Below are 18,998 nucleotides of genomic sequence, written 5' to 3'. Positions count from 1 at the left end.
GTGATTTGAAGATCAAGTGAGAGAGAGAAGTTGAGAGAATGTTCTTCCCTTCCTCTCCACCATTTCAGCTTGTGTGTGTAACAAATGAGGAGAGAGAGTGCTGAAAACTAGGGTTTTGGTTAAGTTATGTTGGGCCAAGGGCCCACTTTGGGTCCAATTGGCCCGGTTTGGCCCGTTTGGTCCAATCTTGGTCCGAATCCTATAAAATTGGTACCAAAATTCTCGTCTCAGTCTCCTTTATCACATTTAGCCATAAAAATCACATTTTAGGCTTTCTAAAATAAATTCTCATTTATGGGTTAATTAGCCGTTAATTAACCGGGTTTTACACATACAAAATCACAAGTTCCAACCCAATCCAAAAATCAATTCACTTGAAATGGAACCAGCCCATTTGAATCAAATCACTTTCAGATTTCTTCTTGAAACCAATTCTCTAACCGCTTCCAAAATTTCTCAAACGCAATTATTCAATCAAAATTTCAATTTCCTTTAAAATCACTAAAAGCTCCTCCGAACAAAATCTTTAAGTCCAACCAAGAGCAAAAGTCCTTTTTATATTAAAATCAATATTAGAACATAATTCTTTCCTTCAATGTTCAAATGGTAAAATAATTCATTTCTAAATAAGTCGGACTCAAGACACATAGTTTTATTAAATAAATTATGCTCGAAAACATAAATATTTTCTTAATAAATCAAATAATACAATTTCTCAAATCTAAACCTTTCTAAATAACTTTTCAAACAAAGTCTAGGATTTTTATAGAAATTTCGGCAGCACCTCCCCTAAAACTTGGACTTTGCCACCCGGTTCGAGTCCCAACTAAACCGTTCTACAATCCTTTTCAACGGTCCAAATCCAAAATCAAATCAAGACCAAGCTAAATCCAACAGTTACCTCATTTTCATATCTCAAGGAAACCGTTTCAAAATCGAATCATTATCAATCGATTAAACTCATTTCTAAAACTTTAAGAAATAGTTTAGCAACAATTCATTTATCAAAACCAAATCAATTAAAGCAACCCCGGCTGAATCTAAAAGTGTATTCTATTTTTCATATTATCAAGAAAATCAACTCAACTCAAGTCAATTCCAACGGATTAAACTCGATCTCAAATCTTTAAAAGAATCAACTTCAAAAACATTCCATTTCACAAAGTCGCACAACAATCCAGTCACACAAACATTCATAATCATTCAAGACAACCAAACAATACATAAGACTGATACAATCATCAAATATACACTATCTCATATCAGTATCCATATGTAATAATTCCAATATATAAAACATAGTTTTCAGAAAAAGCCCCTACCTCGACACGTTGAATCCACAACCCAACATCGTTAAGTGACTCATTTCGTCTCAACTCGAAACGATTACAACCAAAACCTCAGCTCCACTTGCGTCCTCAACAACCACTACGACTCTAATCGCAAGATATAATAATCAGGACTCAACCCCATGTTATCAAAACTCATATTTATTAACCAAACACAACAGAATACTAATGCGAGGCTTTTCGAAACATACTTACTTACCGAAATAACACAATGATGTAGTTGTGATTCCGAAACGACCCAGCAACAGGTCTGGTAGCGGGCAGAAGCTCCGGTGGATCAACTATAATAACCACGCAGCATCAAAACCTTCTCGAAATCCAAAAAGACAGAAACCTCAATTAAAACCCTTACCGGCAGAGTTTTCCGACGATGGCAGCGGGGCTCCGGACGATAGAGGCGACGTAAAGCACTGGGGGCTCAGCAACCGCGGCAGCGGCTCTCTATCACCTCTTCTGCTCGCGTTCCTTCTCTCTCAGACCAGATCGGTGGCTGACCACCATCAACAGTAATGGAGAGGTGATGGCGGCGGCTGGGCTCGTCAACGACGGCGGCGTCAAAGGGAACCGGCGACGACGAAGATGGCACAGACAGTGGCAGCAGCGCAGCGCTCCTGGCGGTGTCCTCCTCCCTCGCGCGTCTCTGCTCTGGCGGTGGCTGAACAGTGACGACAATGGCTCCACAGGACGGCGACGCTCCTCCTTGCGTGGTTCTGGCGGCAGCTCAGCAACGGCGGCAGTAGCAGCGCTGCTCTTCTCATCCGCGCGCATGCGCTCTCTCTCTCTCTCTCTCTCTCTCTCTCTCTCTCTCTCTCTCTCTCTCTCTCTCTCGCGCGCGTCGATCTCCCTTCAGCTGGCGGCAATGAACGTGAAAGACGGCACAGAAAGGACGCGACGGGGCGGCTGTGAGGCGCAGCTCGTGGCGAGGCGTGGCATGGTGGCGGTGACGCAATGGCGTTGATAGAGCATGGCGAACTAAGGAACAACCGGTGGCGGCTCTACACAGCGCGGCGGTGGTGAGCTCCCTCCTCCCCTCCTCGCCGTAGCTCATTCTTCCTTTCCCTTTTTTGCTTCTATTTCTTTCGTTCATGGAAGGAGGGGAAACCGTGGGTGTGCTGCTGCTACTGGGTTTTGGGGTGTGTTGTGTGTGCAGCTAGGGTTTGCCTTTGGAAAGAGAAGATGTGGATTCAATTAGGGTTAGAGTTAGTTTAGTAATTTCAAATAAAAATAAGAACAATATGGTAATTGAAACCCAATTTAAATCCAACAATAATTATATATAAAAAATACTATTTGTTCATCAATTTTACAAATTATTTTCAAAAAAATGTTCAAATCCGATAATTAGAGATAATATAGTTAATTTCTCTATTTTCCAAAATAGCAGTATTAATATTTGAGAAAATATTAAGTATTTAGTCCAAATCATATAAAATTCTTATTATTTCATAATTACTGACATTATAATTTAAATATAGAAAATAACTCAATAATTATAAAATTGAATAAGGATCTTAATTTATTTCAAATTCAATTAGTCAAAACTTACTTTAATTATCTTTTATAAAATTAATTTCTGAAATAAAACTGTAGATAACCATATGATTTGAACTTTGATTATAATAAGACTTTTCAAAAGTTCTGGGTCTTACATTATACCCACCTTATAAAAATTTTTGTCCTCAAAAATTAAAGTAATACATAAGATCATACATAGTCTTAGTACTTTCAAATACTTTTAGAAAATTAAGAAGTTTTAGCATATATGTATAAATGTTCAAATACCGAATAACCATAAGATTTAAATATAGGGATAAGGTATGGTGTAAAGCAGAAGATACCAGATAAGCTCGATGCAGAAGGTCATATGATCTCAAGACATTACAAAGACTTGAAGTAACAAAGTAGGGTACAAATCAAGATAGGCATTCACAAAGCAAAGTAGTAATTAATGTGGTAAAAGGCTACAATGCATGTTGGTATTTAAACAGCAGCATATCGTTCGCTGACAAATCTCGTACCCACTTCAGAACTTCAGCCTCCCAACTCCATCAAACACTTTACAATCCCCGTAGCCGACCATAAGCCTAACAACCACAAGCTCATTTGCAGGAAATGAAACACCCACAACTCATAACGTCGTACACCCACCACTTCACCTTCCATATACACATATCACATCTTAAAGAACTAACGTATCGCCTTACTATGTCTACAGGTCACACGTGACATCAACACAGTTTTCAAGTCTACTTAGAAGGATACAAGATTTTAGAAAGGAGAGCAAATGTCAAGGATAATACTCATAGATTCGAGAGAATGTATCCAATTCCAGGTAAACAAAGATGCTCAAGCAATAAAATTTGCTAGAAATAAATCAATTGACAACTTCAAAGATAACCCTTGGATCAAAAAAATTCAATAGGATCAATAAGAAGAAAATCAGCACATCAGCTTGAAACAAACTTAAGCTGAGTCGAAGAAGTGTGAGGTTTCCAAAAAAGAATGTCTTAAACCCAAGACAAAGCTCATAGAACTCAAGAGCACAATTAAAGTACTTCCGAATACATTGCTCATAAAAGAGTCGAAAACTTGCAGAAAAATCACTTCGCAGTCTAAAAGAAAAGTTAAGCAACAAACATTCTTCAAGAGAGTAACAAAAGCATAACGTGGCTTTGCTTTAATACAATTTCAAGTTGAGGTAGATTATAGAGTTTTAAAAACAACATGTACACAGATTTGGCTAAGAGTTAAAATATTTCCTCAAATATGTTAGAAAGATAGTTAGGTGCACAACCTAACCAAAAGCAATCATAAAACTCAGAAGAGAAATCAAATGCTTCTTCAAAAATTCTCAAAGTCCATATTCAAACAAGCGTGTATAAAATTATTGAAAAGACGGAAGAAGAAATTAAACTCTATTTAGAAAAGAGAATCCGAGGTAAAAATTTGTTTATAAGTTAGTAAAGGAAATAAGTGGTGCATTGCAAACAGACAGATTTCCAATAAACATGGAAGCTTTCCAAAACTTCATTTAAAATGGTGCATGCCAACTTCAAAACAACTTTGTCAAAATTTGAAGGATGGTTTCAATTAAAATCAGGCAACAGAAAAGTAAATTTAGTTTAGAACTTCTTCAAAGAAAATTCAAAACTTCAAAAAGTTCGAAACAAGACTCCAAAAGTATACTTAAAATTACCATCTCAGAAGGATATTCAAGAAAATTAGGATGTACTTAAAAAGGAGTCAAGCCATACAAGAAAGGATATTAAATCAAGGTAGTTCAAACAAGATCCACTAGGCATGAGACATCAAATAAGCTTTCAATTGATCCAAAAGAATACAAAAGTCATAGGAAAAGACATCTAAATCATTAGTAATTTCTAAAGGATAAATCTTTGACTAAGAACTCTTGTAGAGACAATGAGAGGATAAACGATACACTAATTTGAAATAAATCAAACTGACTCACATAGGAATAAGATTCACAAGAGAAAGGAAAGCTGAGATTGATTGTAGTGCTTACAAGAGGTAGTAGAATAATTAAAACAGAATCAGGTATGACATTCATGGAGATGGAAAGCTTAAGAGAGAATGAGTTCGTTCACAAGAAGAAAGCTTTGAGTCCAACATATTCAAAAGAGCAACAATGGCATAAACAATGTAGTATGCTAAACCGAATTCAAATAAAAAATAAATTAAGTGAAGTTTATCAAATAAAAATCAACCGGAGTAAAAGTAAAAGTAAAAGATCCTTTCTTTCCAGAATTTTGAAAAATATCTAAATGCATAATCAAACAAAGATATGCATTGGAACTATAGTAAAATTACTAGAAAGTCAAATTGTATTTAAAGTAAGTGCAGTTCCGTAAACCAGTAAAAGTATAGGCGAGGTATTAGAAATAAATAGTTGTTAAACTGTATAAGGAATTTTCAAAATTTTATATATAGATAAGTATATATCTAATCAACAACAATTTTTATAAAAATCTCAAAATTGGTTGTAATCACTGTCAAATAAGAGAAAAAATGAATCAACAATTTCTCTAAGAATGGACTCGGAATCCGAAGTTAAAAGGCACAGCGCATTAAGACAAGTTCAAAGCTATATCAAAGAATACGTGAATTAAGAAGAACTCAAACAGAGAAAAATAGATGCAACAAGGATTTCAAACAAGCATATGCCACTACGGCAGGGGCGAATGATAGCGGCGACTAAATAGTGGCAACGCTTATAATCGCTGAGAAATTGAAAGATAGCGGCAGAAGTGAGTGGCGATCTGGTAGATGCCGCCATGCACCACTAGATAGCGGCTAGCCAGTGACAACCGCCGCTCATTTGGGAGCGATTGCTTCAAGCCCCCTCTTTTGGGCGTGACTTCTTGGCGCGAAGAGAAGCAACAGCAGAGGCGCAAAACACGCCCACTCCTCGTTCAGCAACGTATCCTGGCTACTACTTCAAGAAATGCCGCTAGGTAAGTTTTACAATTAATAATTTTAATTCCCTCTTACTCGCGTTTCCACCAATTGATTCTCCCCAAATTGTTCAGAAACCCGCGAGTTGAAGTTTGGAGCACGCCAAACACATAGGAGGAAAGCCCTGATTCATCAGCGGAAGAACCCACCCAGGTGACCCCCTGATCATAATTCAATTTGTGAGTTCCCCCTTGTCATGTTACAACCATTAATCGACTACCCCAATTTTGCAGAAACCCCCCAATTTCTTGAGCTTTTGCCCACAATTACAGAAGCCCACCAACCTGCCATTCCGTGCTTCTCATCAATCGTGGGTGAAACAGTTCCACCGTTCTCAGCCGTCTGCCAACTTGAGCTATCGCCGTATCGCGGCCTCTCCCCTTTCATCCGGTACGTTCTTTAATAACTGATCTCTCCTTCTTGTTTACATTCTTGGTTCAGAAGACTGATCGAGAGTTTGTCTATATATTCTACCAATTTGGGTTAATTGATGCTGTTTAGAGTTAGGGATTTTATTCATTCGACTTGTTCTACAATGAGCAAGCTCAGCTGGGTAATAATTTTTATGTTTTTGTCATAACATAAACTATTTGAACACTTCATATTTGACTAGCTAAATAGCTAATTGATCTTAATTAACTAGCAGATTGTAATTTTATCTTGTAAAAGATGATTCTAATCACAGTATACATATATTTGTTCCCTATCAGTAAGAATGGGTTGCTCTGTTATTTTGTCTCTTAAGTAATGAGACCAGATTGTAAACAATTGTAAAAGATAATTCTAATCAGAGTATATACTTGCTTATTATGTAGACACCTCGAGTACCTTTCGCATGATGTATTAGAATTGCTAACACTATGAGTAGGGATCTGCAAAAGACATTAAAGCAAGAAATTTATTGCGGGTTGAGAAACAAATAAACTTAACCAGTAACTTTTCAAATGATAATTCATTTAGTGGTTAGCATTATAGTTAATAGTTGGGGATACAGCTTGGGGATACTCGCTTATTAACTTATGAAGGGTACATAGAGAATGCATATACAATTTTACATTTGCTTCCTAGTTGATGCTCTTTGAAACTTGTACATGTGATTGTACAATTCTTATTTCTTCTTGCTGCTCGGTTCCTGAGTTAGCTGCATTTTCAATGGGACTGGTCTATTGTGTCCGGTAAATTGATTCTATCAAAGCTTGTTGATTGTACTTTCTGTACATTGTGAACCTAGTTCTTTTCGATGTTTGGCAGCATTCATACATGTTTAGATCTGATTGATGAATGAAATATAAAATACAAGAGGAGTGTGTAAGTTCTAACAAGCATAGATGACACATGGGCCTTTATTGTTTGTATTTTGTGTTCAGAGCTGAATCTCGAAAACTATTATAATGAATTTTGGATTTGAAGGGCTAAAGTTGTAAAAGTAATGAATTTGTTGGACTACTTTGGAGATTTAGTCCGTAGCCGCGAAGCGGATAGACTAGCTAGTAGCTACCCATAAAGTGGGAACAGCATTGCATTGTACTTTAAATTGATTCCTAAACTAAAGAATCTACCCGCCTAATAAGTTTTTGTTATCATTTCTTGATTTGTTTCAGTGTTTTCTGTTTATGGTCTTGTAAAGGAAAAAGTGAGATTAATGATTTTTTAATTTTTAATTTATTATTATTGTTATTATTATTATTTTTGTAAAACCCAATTTGTGGATATGTTGTACCGTCTTATTTTCATTGTGCCTTTCTATGAATTTGTTGCATCTTTCACTATTTCTTTTAATAAAAACTTAGTTTTGGCCAACTAGGTACTATTAGGCATTTGCATTTGTTATCTTTAGTACCACAAGCATAAAGCTAACATTTGCTTGTTCATTCTCTCCAACATGTGTCTTGGATTAAATGAAATAAGACCGTGAACTAATCAAACCATTCATGAACCAGGATAGTGCTTTTCTATTTCTATTGGCACTCTCTAACATTACTGATAATTCACTTCCCCTTTAAATTTGACCTGCTATACCTTATAATTTTGATGATAAAATGCTGTGATGCTTGTTCCAAGTGTGTGAATGCATGGTGCTAGCATGAATTTAAGCGTGTATGGATATTATCAAATTGATTAGGTAAGAATTGGACTAATAGATAATTGTTGTAGCTGTGGTCTATCATAAGATCTCAATTATATGCTTTATTATTATTATTATTATAATTATTATCAAAGCATCTTCTTCCATGGCTCAAATCCAAATAAAGGCACCCTAATAATTCGTGTCTACCAGGTCCAGTTGCAACAAGTTTTAGTTTCATACAGTCATAGCCATGCCGATTTTCTTGTTCTTTATCAGAATTCAGATTCTCATGTTTAAATGTTTTTGTTCGAATTTTGTTTTCCCCAAGTAAATAAAATATTGGATTTTTCTTGAGTAGATCATACAGTCAGATAGTTCCATTTTTTCTACTATTATTATTCATCTCTGATGATTATGAGATGATAACTTTTATAGTCTATCTGTGTGTAGAGAAGAAGAACAATGAATAAAAAATTGTTGGGCTCTTAGTGTGTTTCCTCTAGGTCCTACAGCTCATGAAGGAAAGGATATTTCACCTGCTAGAATTTTTTGTACCCATATCTTTTTTGTTTGACCCTTCTTGCTGTGCATTATTTATTTTTTATTTATTTTCTTTTACACTGAACAAATTATTTTTTTTACACGCTAGAAGACAGCACAAGATGATTAGTTATATTTATTTCACCCGCAAGCATTTTTGGTACTCATATGTAACATTCAATCCTGTTTTCTTTTTCATATTTTGGGTTAATTTGAATATTCCGTTCTCTGTGCCTTATGATGGATTAATTATAGTTATTGTTTAATTTATTTTTTTTAACAATTACTTTTTTTCTTTTTTTTCTTTTAAGGAAGTATTTCTTAATATTTCATTTTTTGGACTTGGAACCAGCACTTCTTTCTACCAGTATTTTTTAAAGAAAGCACAGAATTTTGCAATGAGTAAGCCTCCTACCAATTACCTTTTGTGTGCTACATGTTATCCGGGATGCTAATAACTTTGTTTCTTTTCCCGTTTTGAGATATTCTGTCTTATAATTGTGATTAATCGTGGTTGTTTCTCTTGACACATATCCCAATTTTATTTCAATAGGTTTTGTAGTGTTACGGATCTATTTACTGTATATTTATTTGTTCGTGCTATTTCATTTAATTAGACATCGATAAGAGTTGGATTACAAAGCCACGAGGTAGTGCAGAATATAGGGATGGTCTGAATAGATTTCTTGATTTTGCCTTTGCCAATGCATCATCGGATGGGATGATACATTGTCCATGCCCTTTGTGTCGGTTTCGGTTTTTCCAAACTAGAGAGGATGCCTACGATCATCTTCTGATGAAACCCTTTCCCCCTAACTATACTTTTTGGTTACATCACGGTGAGAGGATCGTAGACGAGAGCTCCAGAGGTAGAGAAACTTTAGAACCCACTAGAAACTCAGGAAATCAAATGCTTGACATGGTCCACGAGACCTTCAACATTCCGGGACTGCAGGGTGATGATGAAAACATGATGGATGAAGTGGTCGGAGATGGTGCGGAGGGGTTGCCGAACTTATCTGACGAGCCTAGCTGCGAGGCTCGTGCCTTTCACGAATTGCTTGAGGATGGTGAGCAAAGATTATATCCAGGTTGCTCAAGATTCTTGAAGCTGTCTTTCTTGGTGAGACTTTATCATATAAAGTGCATGTGCGGAGTTAGCAACAAGGCTTTCGGATTGATTTTGGAGCTATTGGGGGATGCCTTTGAGCATGCAAGGATTCCGAAGACCTTGCATGATGCCAAGACGATCATAAGGAAGCTCGGTATTGAGTACAAGAAGATAGATGCATGTCCAAATGACTGCATGCTATATACGGGTTCCGACCATGACCTGTCCAGATGCAAAAGGTGTGGAGCATCCAGGTGGAAGCAAAAGACCAGGAAGAATTCCATCATAAGGGTCAACGCTGTTGTCAAGAAGAATGGGAAACCTCAGGCAGCGAAAGTTCTTCGTTATTTTCCTCTGATTCCACGGTTGCAGAGATTATTCATGTCTAGCAAGACGGCCATGGACATGTTGTGGCACAAGAGCGGAACCAACTCTGACGGTTACTTGAGGCATCCCAGGGACGGCGAGGGTTGGAAATCATTTGACAGGAGATACACTGACTTCTCTGGTGATCCGCGCAATGTTCCCATAGCCCTGGCCAGTGATGGCTTTAACCCTTATGGAAACCTCAGTTCAAAGTACTCAATATGGCCAGTGATTCTTATTCCGTACAACCTACCCCCATGGATTTGCATGAAACAAACCAACTTCATTCTTTCTATGATTATTCCTGATCCTAAAATGCCTGGTAATGACATAGATGTCTACTTACAGCCCTTGATCGATGAGCTCAAGCAGCTGTGGGCCGGTGTCGATATGTACGACGCCAGTGAGAAGAAAACATTCAAGATACGAGCTGCACTGATGTGGACTATCAGCGATTTTCCTGGCTTGGGCAATTTATCTGGCTGGAATACTTACGGCGGGAGAGCTTGCCCCACGTGCAATTTGGACGCCGAGACTAGGCGACTCACCTTTAGTCAGAAATGGTGTTATATGGGTCATCGTCGCTTTTTGAATCGCGATCACAGATATAGACAGGATCGGAGTAGATTTGATGGCAAGGTAGAGGATAGATCTCCACCTACCAAATTGACTGGTAGGGATGTCCTAAGACAATTGGAGGGTGTTCCCGTCTCACAGGGCAAAGTGCAAGTGGTGGGCGGTAAAAGAAGGCGCGGACAGCAGACCGTGGTCCAAGACGAGTCTCCCTGGAAAAAGAGAAGTGTATTCTTTGATCTGCCGTACTGGGAGAACAACGAATTACGTCACAACCTTGACGTGATGCACATAGAGAAGAATGTATGCGACAACATTGTTTTCACCATGTTGAACGAAAGTGGTAAGTCCAAAGACCACCTAAAAGCCCGAAAAGATCTCCAGTTGATGGGCATCCGGCAGGATATGTGGCCAATTGAAGGTGGAAAGTATCCTGCTGTAGTCTTTACCATGCGGAATCCAGAGAAGGATGTCTTTCTTAGGACAATCAAGAATGTGGTCTTTCCAGACGGGTACTCTAGCAACATCTCTCGCTGTGTTGATTTAAAACAGCGCAAGTTATTCGGCTTGAAGAGTCATGACTGTCATATCCTAATGGAACATCTACTGCCAATTGCGTCAAAACACGTTTTGCCCAACCTAGTGTCCGCCGTCGTGGCTGAGTTATCAGCCTTTTTCCGACTAATATGCAGTAAATCCATAGATCATCAACAACTTCCTCTCCTTCAGGATCGTGTGGTCCATACTCTGTGCCACATGGAGATGATTTTTCCACCTTCCTTCTTCACAGTTATGGTTCATCTAACGGTGCATTTGGTCGAGGAGGTACGTATTGGTGGCCCAATGCATTACCGGTGGATGTACCCAATTGAGAGGTAAAGACCTACTTAAGCTTTCTCGACCTCTATAACTAGTATAGTTGTCACCTATTAAGTTATGTTATTTACCCGAAGGTACCTATGTTGTCTCAAGCAGTACGTGCGTAACAGGGCACAACCGGAAGGATCGATTGCAGAGGGCTACTTATCCGAGGAGATTCTCACGTTCTGTTCAAGATACTTAGATAATGTCGAGACTAAGATCAACCGACCGACGCGCGTTGATGACCGGCCGAGCGATGCTCCAGAGAGCGAGATTGCTAACATGTTCCCAGAGGTTGGAAAGTCGGTCGGGGCAGCTTCATTTTTTACTCTAACAGCAACCGAACAGCTTCAAGCACATCGTCATGTACTGGTGAATTGCAGTGCTGTAGAGAAATTCTTGGAGTAAGTACAACATCCTAAGTTCTTTTAATTATACACTGAGCAAATTTGGGTATTGATAGAAATGAACTTGAACAAACTTTGTCTATGCACAGTGAGTACAGAGCCTTCACAAAGAGAAAACTGCGAGGTAAAACAAGGTCTCAGTCTCAAATAGATAGTGTTATGCACAGAGGATTTTCAAACTGGTTCAAGCATAAGGTAATCTATAATATCTCAGGATCCTACAACCCTTTGATGCCTTCTTGTCTCTAATGGTTCAATATCAGGTCCAATTTGGAAGCACGAATCATTCGAATGAGTTACAGTGGCTCGCCTGCGGTCCCCTTGCTCAGGCCAGACGCTATCAGGCTTACAACGTCAATGGATTTAAATTCAGGACCATGTCGAGGGAGGAAGGGATGAAAACACAGAATAGCGGGGTCTATGTCACTTCGGATACTAGAAGTATGCAAGTAAACGGGATTCCAATGTTGCTATTGGCAGTGTCTCATATTACGGGAGATTAGTAGACATCATCGAGCTAAATTACAGCGGTCAATTCACTGTAGTATTGTTCAAGTGCCTTTGGGCGGACACTATGTCGAGCAGAGGCATCCAGCAAGACGTTTTGGGCCACACCTATGTCAATTTTGCCAATCCGATCCACACCGATGATTGAGAAGACGATGAGCCATATATCTTGGCATCTGAGGCGCGTCTTGTGTTCTACGTGGAGGATGAGGTAGAGAACGGATGGAATGTAGTAGTCCATGTGAAGCCAAGATATTTGTTTGACATGGGCGAAGATTATGAACATTGTGAGGTCGACCTTCATCCACAGTCCTGTATGAGCAGCCTCCGTGAATTTGATGTCGAAGGCCTGCGGTTGACGAGAGACGGCGTATTAGAGGAGTCCACTAATGAAAGGGTTGAAGATTGTGATGAGGCAGCCAATTCCTAAAATATTAGGTTATATTTCTGTAGGATTGTATTTTAGTCATATCGTTAGAAAATTGGTTGAGTTGCTTGATACTTCTTAGATTTCTTAAAATATAAACTCTCATATAAAGCTCTTTTATTTAATCGAAACTGCACAATGCTGTAACATCTTCGCCAAGTCTTCCTATAATCACATTTTTATACTGTCCTTGGACATTCTATCTATCCCCTTTTACTTTCAGGGAAATTGGAGAGCAGAGACTTCTTTCTCATAACCAGAAGCCATTGGTTCGCAGAGTAGATGATAGAAGCGTCTCCTTTCTCTTCGTTGGAGGTCGCAATGACATTTGCAAGGCAGTTGTGGTTCAAAGAGTCCCGTATACAATCATGGTTGAATGCCTTCTCTAGACACAGTCACCTTTATCAAGCCATTCGTTATGCCTCGGGTTCAATGATGAGGGTTTGTGTGCTGCTGCCCAATTTTATTTTGTAAATCCTTTTCTTATATGTGAATGAAACCATATTCACATGGTTATGTTTAAATTCTAGGAATTGCTTCATTGGGACCGAAAGTACCGGGCTAAATTTGAGTTTGAGTTTATAACAAGTACAGAGACGTGGGAGTCACAGAAAATACTTGACGAGGCGAAGGTATAATAGTAGTTTTCAATCTTAGCTATTTATTTGACATGCAATTAAGATCAAACAAGAATGCATATGAATTGAGGAATAGAGTTGAAAAAATCAAACTACTTTTCAAAAGGATTAGCAAACAAAAACTTCAAGTTAGGACATGAACAGTTCGACTCGAACAGAATTCAAGATACACCACTGAATAGCCTCGAGAAATAGTTTCTAACATTCCCAAAATATGAGATTCGCTTTACTCAAAACTCGTATATCATCTATGATAACCCATTAGTGCTTTCATATACATAATTCACTAGTATTAAACTGGCCAAACTTAATATCAGGAATTGTGCAATGCAAGGCTAATGGCATTAATCAATAGATTGTCATGTGCATAAAGCTCTAATTCTTGTTATCTGAACAAGGCCTATTACATGACAAACGCTCAGAGCATGCAATTAAAGCATAGTCGGTCCATTCATCAGGCTCTACAGGAAAGACCGCTCTAATACCATAATGTAACACCATAACTATCAAAGCTCACGCTTCCGTCTGAGCGACTCCGATAGCTCGGACATTACGGCGACCCTTATACTATTTAATACTAAAATATGAACCTGTTTAAAACTTTAAAAATGCAATATCGCTCAAAAATACTTTTGTTAAGTAACGTTCATCCATACATACAATACAAGTTACAAAAACTCACAAAGAGTACATATATATATACAAACGTTAACCAATACAATTCATATCCCTCTTACAGAATATTATAAAGATAAAGGCGAGGGAACAATAAGCAATAACTAAAGCAATACAAAACATCATGACAACAACTAGATAAACTCTTCGTGACTTATGCGTCCATATCCTGAAAAAGGAAATTTTTAGGGGGGGTGAGAACATCATTCTCGAAAGGGTTCTCAGTAGAGGGTTTTTGAGAATTACTATAATAGGATACGCGAGATAAAATCATTTCAGTGATTAATAACCAACTTATGTATCTTTTCAAAAGCAAAAGTTCACTATCAAGAAAAATCTGAAATCTTTTCTGAAAGAGAAAACTGTTCATGTAAAAATAAAATTCAAAAGCCTTTCAAAAGGTTTATCTATGCTGAACCAAATTAGTCTTTCATACTTTTCCAAACCAGAAACATCAACCTGACATGGCCTTCGGTCCACCTCATGATCAACCATGGCTCTAGACCCAAACAACCCAAACAACAACCAATCACCACAGTCCAAAAGAGTTTCAGTCGCAAACACAAATAAGAAAGTTCAAGCACAAACAAACAGTTACTGCAAGTAGAACAATTAGCAGTTAATCACAAGTAATCACAAAGGCAAACCAAGTACAATATGCACACCCAAACAATGTCACATAGATGCATATGATGCATGCCTGTCCTAGTGGCTGATGATATCATCTGTCAGTTATAAAGCCAACCCGACAAGTCCTGGTAGCTAACCATTGAACCGTCCTTCTGTCGTGTATCCCCAACTCGAGTTTTCCACGAGAGATAATCATAATTCACATCCAACACCCTCACTGGTGTATATTCATGGGGGCGAGCTCATCCGAAACTTTCACAGTGTCCGGCTACACTTACGACATAGGGTCAGCACAGTAGCAAGTCTCAACCTGGAGCACGTGGTGAAAGTGCTATTTTGTTATAAGCTAGAATGGCTATGTATGATAATGAATTATGGCTGATTGTGGAATATGTTATGAGTCAGATGGCTGACTATGAGTCATGAATTTAAGCTGAATGACTGAAATGAATGTTGATTTATGGTTGAGAATAAATGCATATATGTTGAGTTATAATATTGTAATTTTGCACTTCCAACTATCTGGGATACGAGTTTTTATGGGTAGAAGTAATGGCTAGCCACCACGTGCTTCAGATTGAGACTTGATTCTCTGCTGACCTTATGTTGTAAGTGTAGTCGAACACTGTGAAAGTTCTGGATTAGCTTGCCCCCATGAATATACACTAATTAGGGTGTTAGATGTGAATTATGATTATCTCTTGTGAATAACTCGAGTTGGGGATGCACGACAGATGGACAGTCTAATGGTTAGCTACTAGGACTTGTTGGGTTGGCTTTATAACCGACAGATGATATCATCAGCGACTAGGACATGCATGCATCATATGCATCTATGTGACATTGTTTAGGTGTGCATATTGTACTTGGTTTGCCTTTGTGATTACTTGTGATTAACTACTAATTGTTCTACTTGCAGTAACTGTTTGTTTGTGCTTGAACTTTTCTATTTGTGTTTGCGACTGAGACTCTGTTGGACTGTGGTGATTGGTTGTTGTTTGGGTTTTTTGGTCCTAGAACCGTGGTTGATCATGAGGTGGGCCGAAGGCCATGTCAGGTTGATATTTCTGGTTTGGAAAAGTATGAAAGGCTAATTTGGTTTAGCATAGATAAACTTTTGAATTTTATTTTTACATGAACAGTTTCCTCTTTTAGAAAAGATTTCAGATTTTTCTTGATAGTAAACCTTTGCTTTTGAAAAGATACATAAGTTGGTTATTAATCACTGAAATGATTTTATCTCGCATATCCTATTATAGTAATTCTCAAAAACCCTCTATTGAGAACTCTTTCGAGGATGATGTTCTCACCCCCCCCCCCCCTAAAAATTTCCCTTTTCAGGATATGGACGTAGAAGTCACGAAGAGTTTATCTAGTTGTTGTCGTGATGTTTTGTATTGCTTTAGTTATTACTTATTGTTCCCTCGCCTTTATCTTTATATATTCTATAAGAGGGATAGGAATTGTATTGGTTAACGCTTGTAAAATTATATATGTATGTATGTATGTATGTATGTATGTATGTATGTATGTATGTACTCTTTGAGTTTTTGTAAGTTATATTGTATGTATGGATGAACGTTACTTAACAAAAGTATTTTGGAGCGGTATTGCGTTTTTAAAGTTTTAAAACAGGCTCATATTTTAGTATTAAATAGTATAAGGGTCGTCGTAATATCTGAGCTATCAGAGTCGCGCAGCCAGAAGTGTGAGCTTTGATAGTTAAGGTGTTACAGATATTATGCATACTATCTTATTTTTAATAGTGAACATATAAAGAGTACTTAAATGGTACTGTATTTATAATTAATTATAAAAAAATGTTTTTATATTTATCAAAATTATCCAACAATATTTGCATTGCCTTAGAGAGAAATATGAAAAATTAATGTATAATAATAATAATAACAATTATAATAATAATACAAATGAAACGTTACGTTATAGCATTTAATTGATAACTGTGGTGATGGTGTGTATCTTAGTGCAATAAAAGTGTGCGTGAAGCATGCCTCACACTATTCAATCCCAAAAGTTTAATTAGAAAAAAAATAGATAAAGAAATATACAATGTTAATTTTCTATAGTTGGAGAATGTGCTTCTCAAATATGTAATCACCCATGTTGCTGTGTATGATGCCCATAGGTGCCCTGAAACCTTAGAAGTGATGTATCTTGAATTTGAGTTGTAACCAATGGTATTATATTTAGAAAGGATATATTTTGAAAATAAAAATAAAAAATGCAAGAGTTATCAATTAATGGTTTACCTAATCTGCTTTCTGCATGTTAGGATTAGAATATATGTATATAGTTATGCATGATGGTCAATGAATGAATAAAGAAAACAACTCTTAAAAGTAACAATAGGCATTATTGGCTCTGAAATCGAGGACGAAACTATGTGTATGGTAGTTGTACCTACTGCATGTTCAGCTATATGATGTTCAGTGTCAATGTGAAAGAGAATATGTAGTAGTTATAATAATTATATAATAGGTAAAATGAAATAATTGATTCAATTACCACTACAAAAAAATACAAATTTGTAGGAGTTTTATAATAGAGATTTTAAAAAACTCCCGTAAATTAATTAAGAAAGTCAGATTTTCTCTTTAGTATTTTTACTTCTTAATTTACGACAATTTTTATATCAAATAGCAGGAGTTACAAAACTCTCCCAAATTAAAATCTTATTAATCCAAAATTTTTCTCTTATTTCACTCCTTTTCTTATTTTTCACATCCCGCCAAATTGAATTCTCATTTCCGCAAAACCTTTCTCATTCAGTTCATCACTTTTTGCAGCCCTACTCTCCCTTTCTTCTCCATACACCATCCTTGATCCCAAACCTCACCCTCGTTAATTGCCTTATCACAACTCTCAGTTAATTTCTCTAACCTCTACCCTCAACCTCCAGCCACCTCTAGCCTTAAGTCCCCAACTCCAGTCTCATCGTCTCTTCCTTACTGGTACATCGCGTCCTCTAATCTCTTCATTGTTGGTTTGTTGTGTTCTCATCTTCTCCTCCTTGTTGGTCTTCGTCTCTTATCAACAAGTCTTAGTTTCAGATGGAAATGTCTCAAGTAATAACATTTATTTTGGGTTCTTAGTTTATGATTTTGGTTTATGACTTTCAGTTCTTGGTTTATTCTGATTAGTAATGGCTGTTAGTTACATTGCATTTATTTTATAGTGATTGGTGATGGATAGCTTTGAATCTCTTTGCATGTTGGGGCTCATAAATGAAAATTTATGTGATCCTGATTTATTGTTTTTATGTGGTGACTAGGAAATAAAATATATTTTCAATGTTATATTGAGGTTGGTTGTGCTTTTGATGGAATTATTGGTTTGCTTTTTTTCTTTTTTTTTTACATTTTTACTGTTAACCAATTCTGTGATTATTACTTAATGATCAGTTAAAATGTTGGACTATGGTTAAGATAGGCAATGGATCAATGCTAAAATCGCTACCTTGAGGTCGGTATTTACACAAGAAGTTGCTATTTGGCATAAACTTGATCATCTAAATGTAACAAAGGTCATTTTCATTTTTATTCAGTTAATGTTGTTATTGTTGGTTGAGCTTGTTAGTTGTTATAATAGCATATCATCGGCTGTTGTTTCGTGGATGGTTAGTCAATTAATGCCTCTAATGCCTATGCATAACTACTTTTAGTTTTACTTGTGACATCAAGTTCTTAAAGTTTCCAGATCATGTAGCAGTTTCAAGGACTTTGTTTAGTACATCAAGTCCAGTTAATTAGAGAATTCAAACTTTTAAGTGTTTAACTGATCGGATAATCTATTGATATAGGAGACACTATAACTTCATAGCAATTTATTGAAATTAGAGTCAATAAAAAATGAAAAAGGACGTGAATTGGAACTTCCATTTGATTGGGCATGCTTAAAAATCACCTCGTACTTGAATTTATATATCATGCTTGCCTTTGAGTTAATCAATTTATTTCAGGTTTAAAATAGCTTATAACCAAGTCCTATTAAAATAGTTTTTGAACCAAAAATGGAAATCTTAATGAATCTGTACTTTGAAAGCAGTGATATATCACCATTTTCACTTCTATTTTGACAGAAAGTTATTCTACATCTTCATGACATGTATTTTCATTCACATGTATGCTCAATTCTAGATAATTTTTCATAAGGCCAGTCACTTGTATACTAGCATATATATGCAAAATCAATTGTGAAAATGGATGACTTTCTATTCCAATGTTTTTGTGTAGGAAAAATTATTGATATCCAAATTTGTCATCCAAGTACAATGACTTTTACATGTGTGCCTATGCTGGAATGATTGTAAGTATTGTTGTCAAATGGCTTCTAATTTATTTATTTGTATATTA

At 36.9% G+C, this 18,998-nt stretch overlaps 1 protein-coding gene across 1 annotated transcript; it reads left to right on the top strand.

Moving 5' to 3' along the window:
* The first annotated feature begins 5,811 nt into the window (after positions 1 to 5,811).
* LOC112803765 (uncharacterized) lies at positions 5,812 to 12,251 on the top strand. The gene is made up of 5 exons (XM_029298732.2): positions 5,812 to 5,821; positions 9,048 to 11,355; positions 11,434 to 11,745; positions 11,838 to 11,943; positions 12,012 to 12,251. Exons 1-5 carry the CDS (start codon positions 5,812 to 5,814, stop codon positions 12,249 to 12,251), a joined length of 2,976 nt encoding a protein of 991 aa, XP_029154565.2.
* Positions 12,252 to 18,998: the final 6,747 nt, after the last annotated feature.

Source organism: Arachis hypogaea, chromosome 5, assembly GCF_003086295.3.
Source record: "Arachis hypogaea cultivar Tifrunner chromosome 5, arahy.Tifrunner.gnm2.J5K5, whole genome shotgun sequence".
Taxonomy (NCBI): domain Eukaryota; kingdom Viridiplantae; phylum Streptophyta; class Magnoliopsida; order Fabales; family Fabaceae; genus Arachis; species Arachis hypogaea.
The sequence above is the reverse complement of the archived record's forward strand: the minus strand, read 5'-3'. Positions and strand labels throughout refer to the sequence as shown.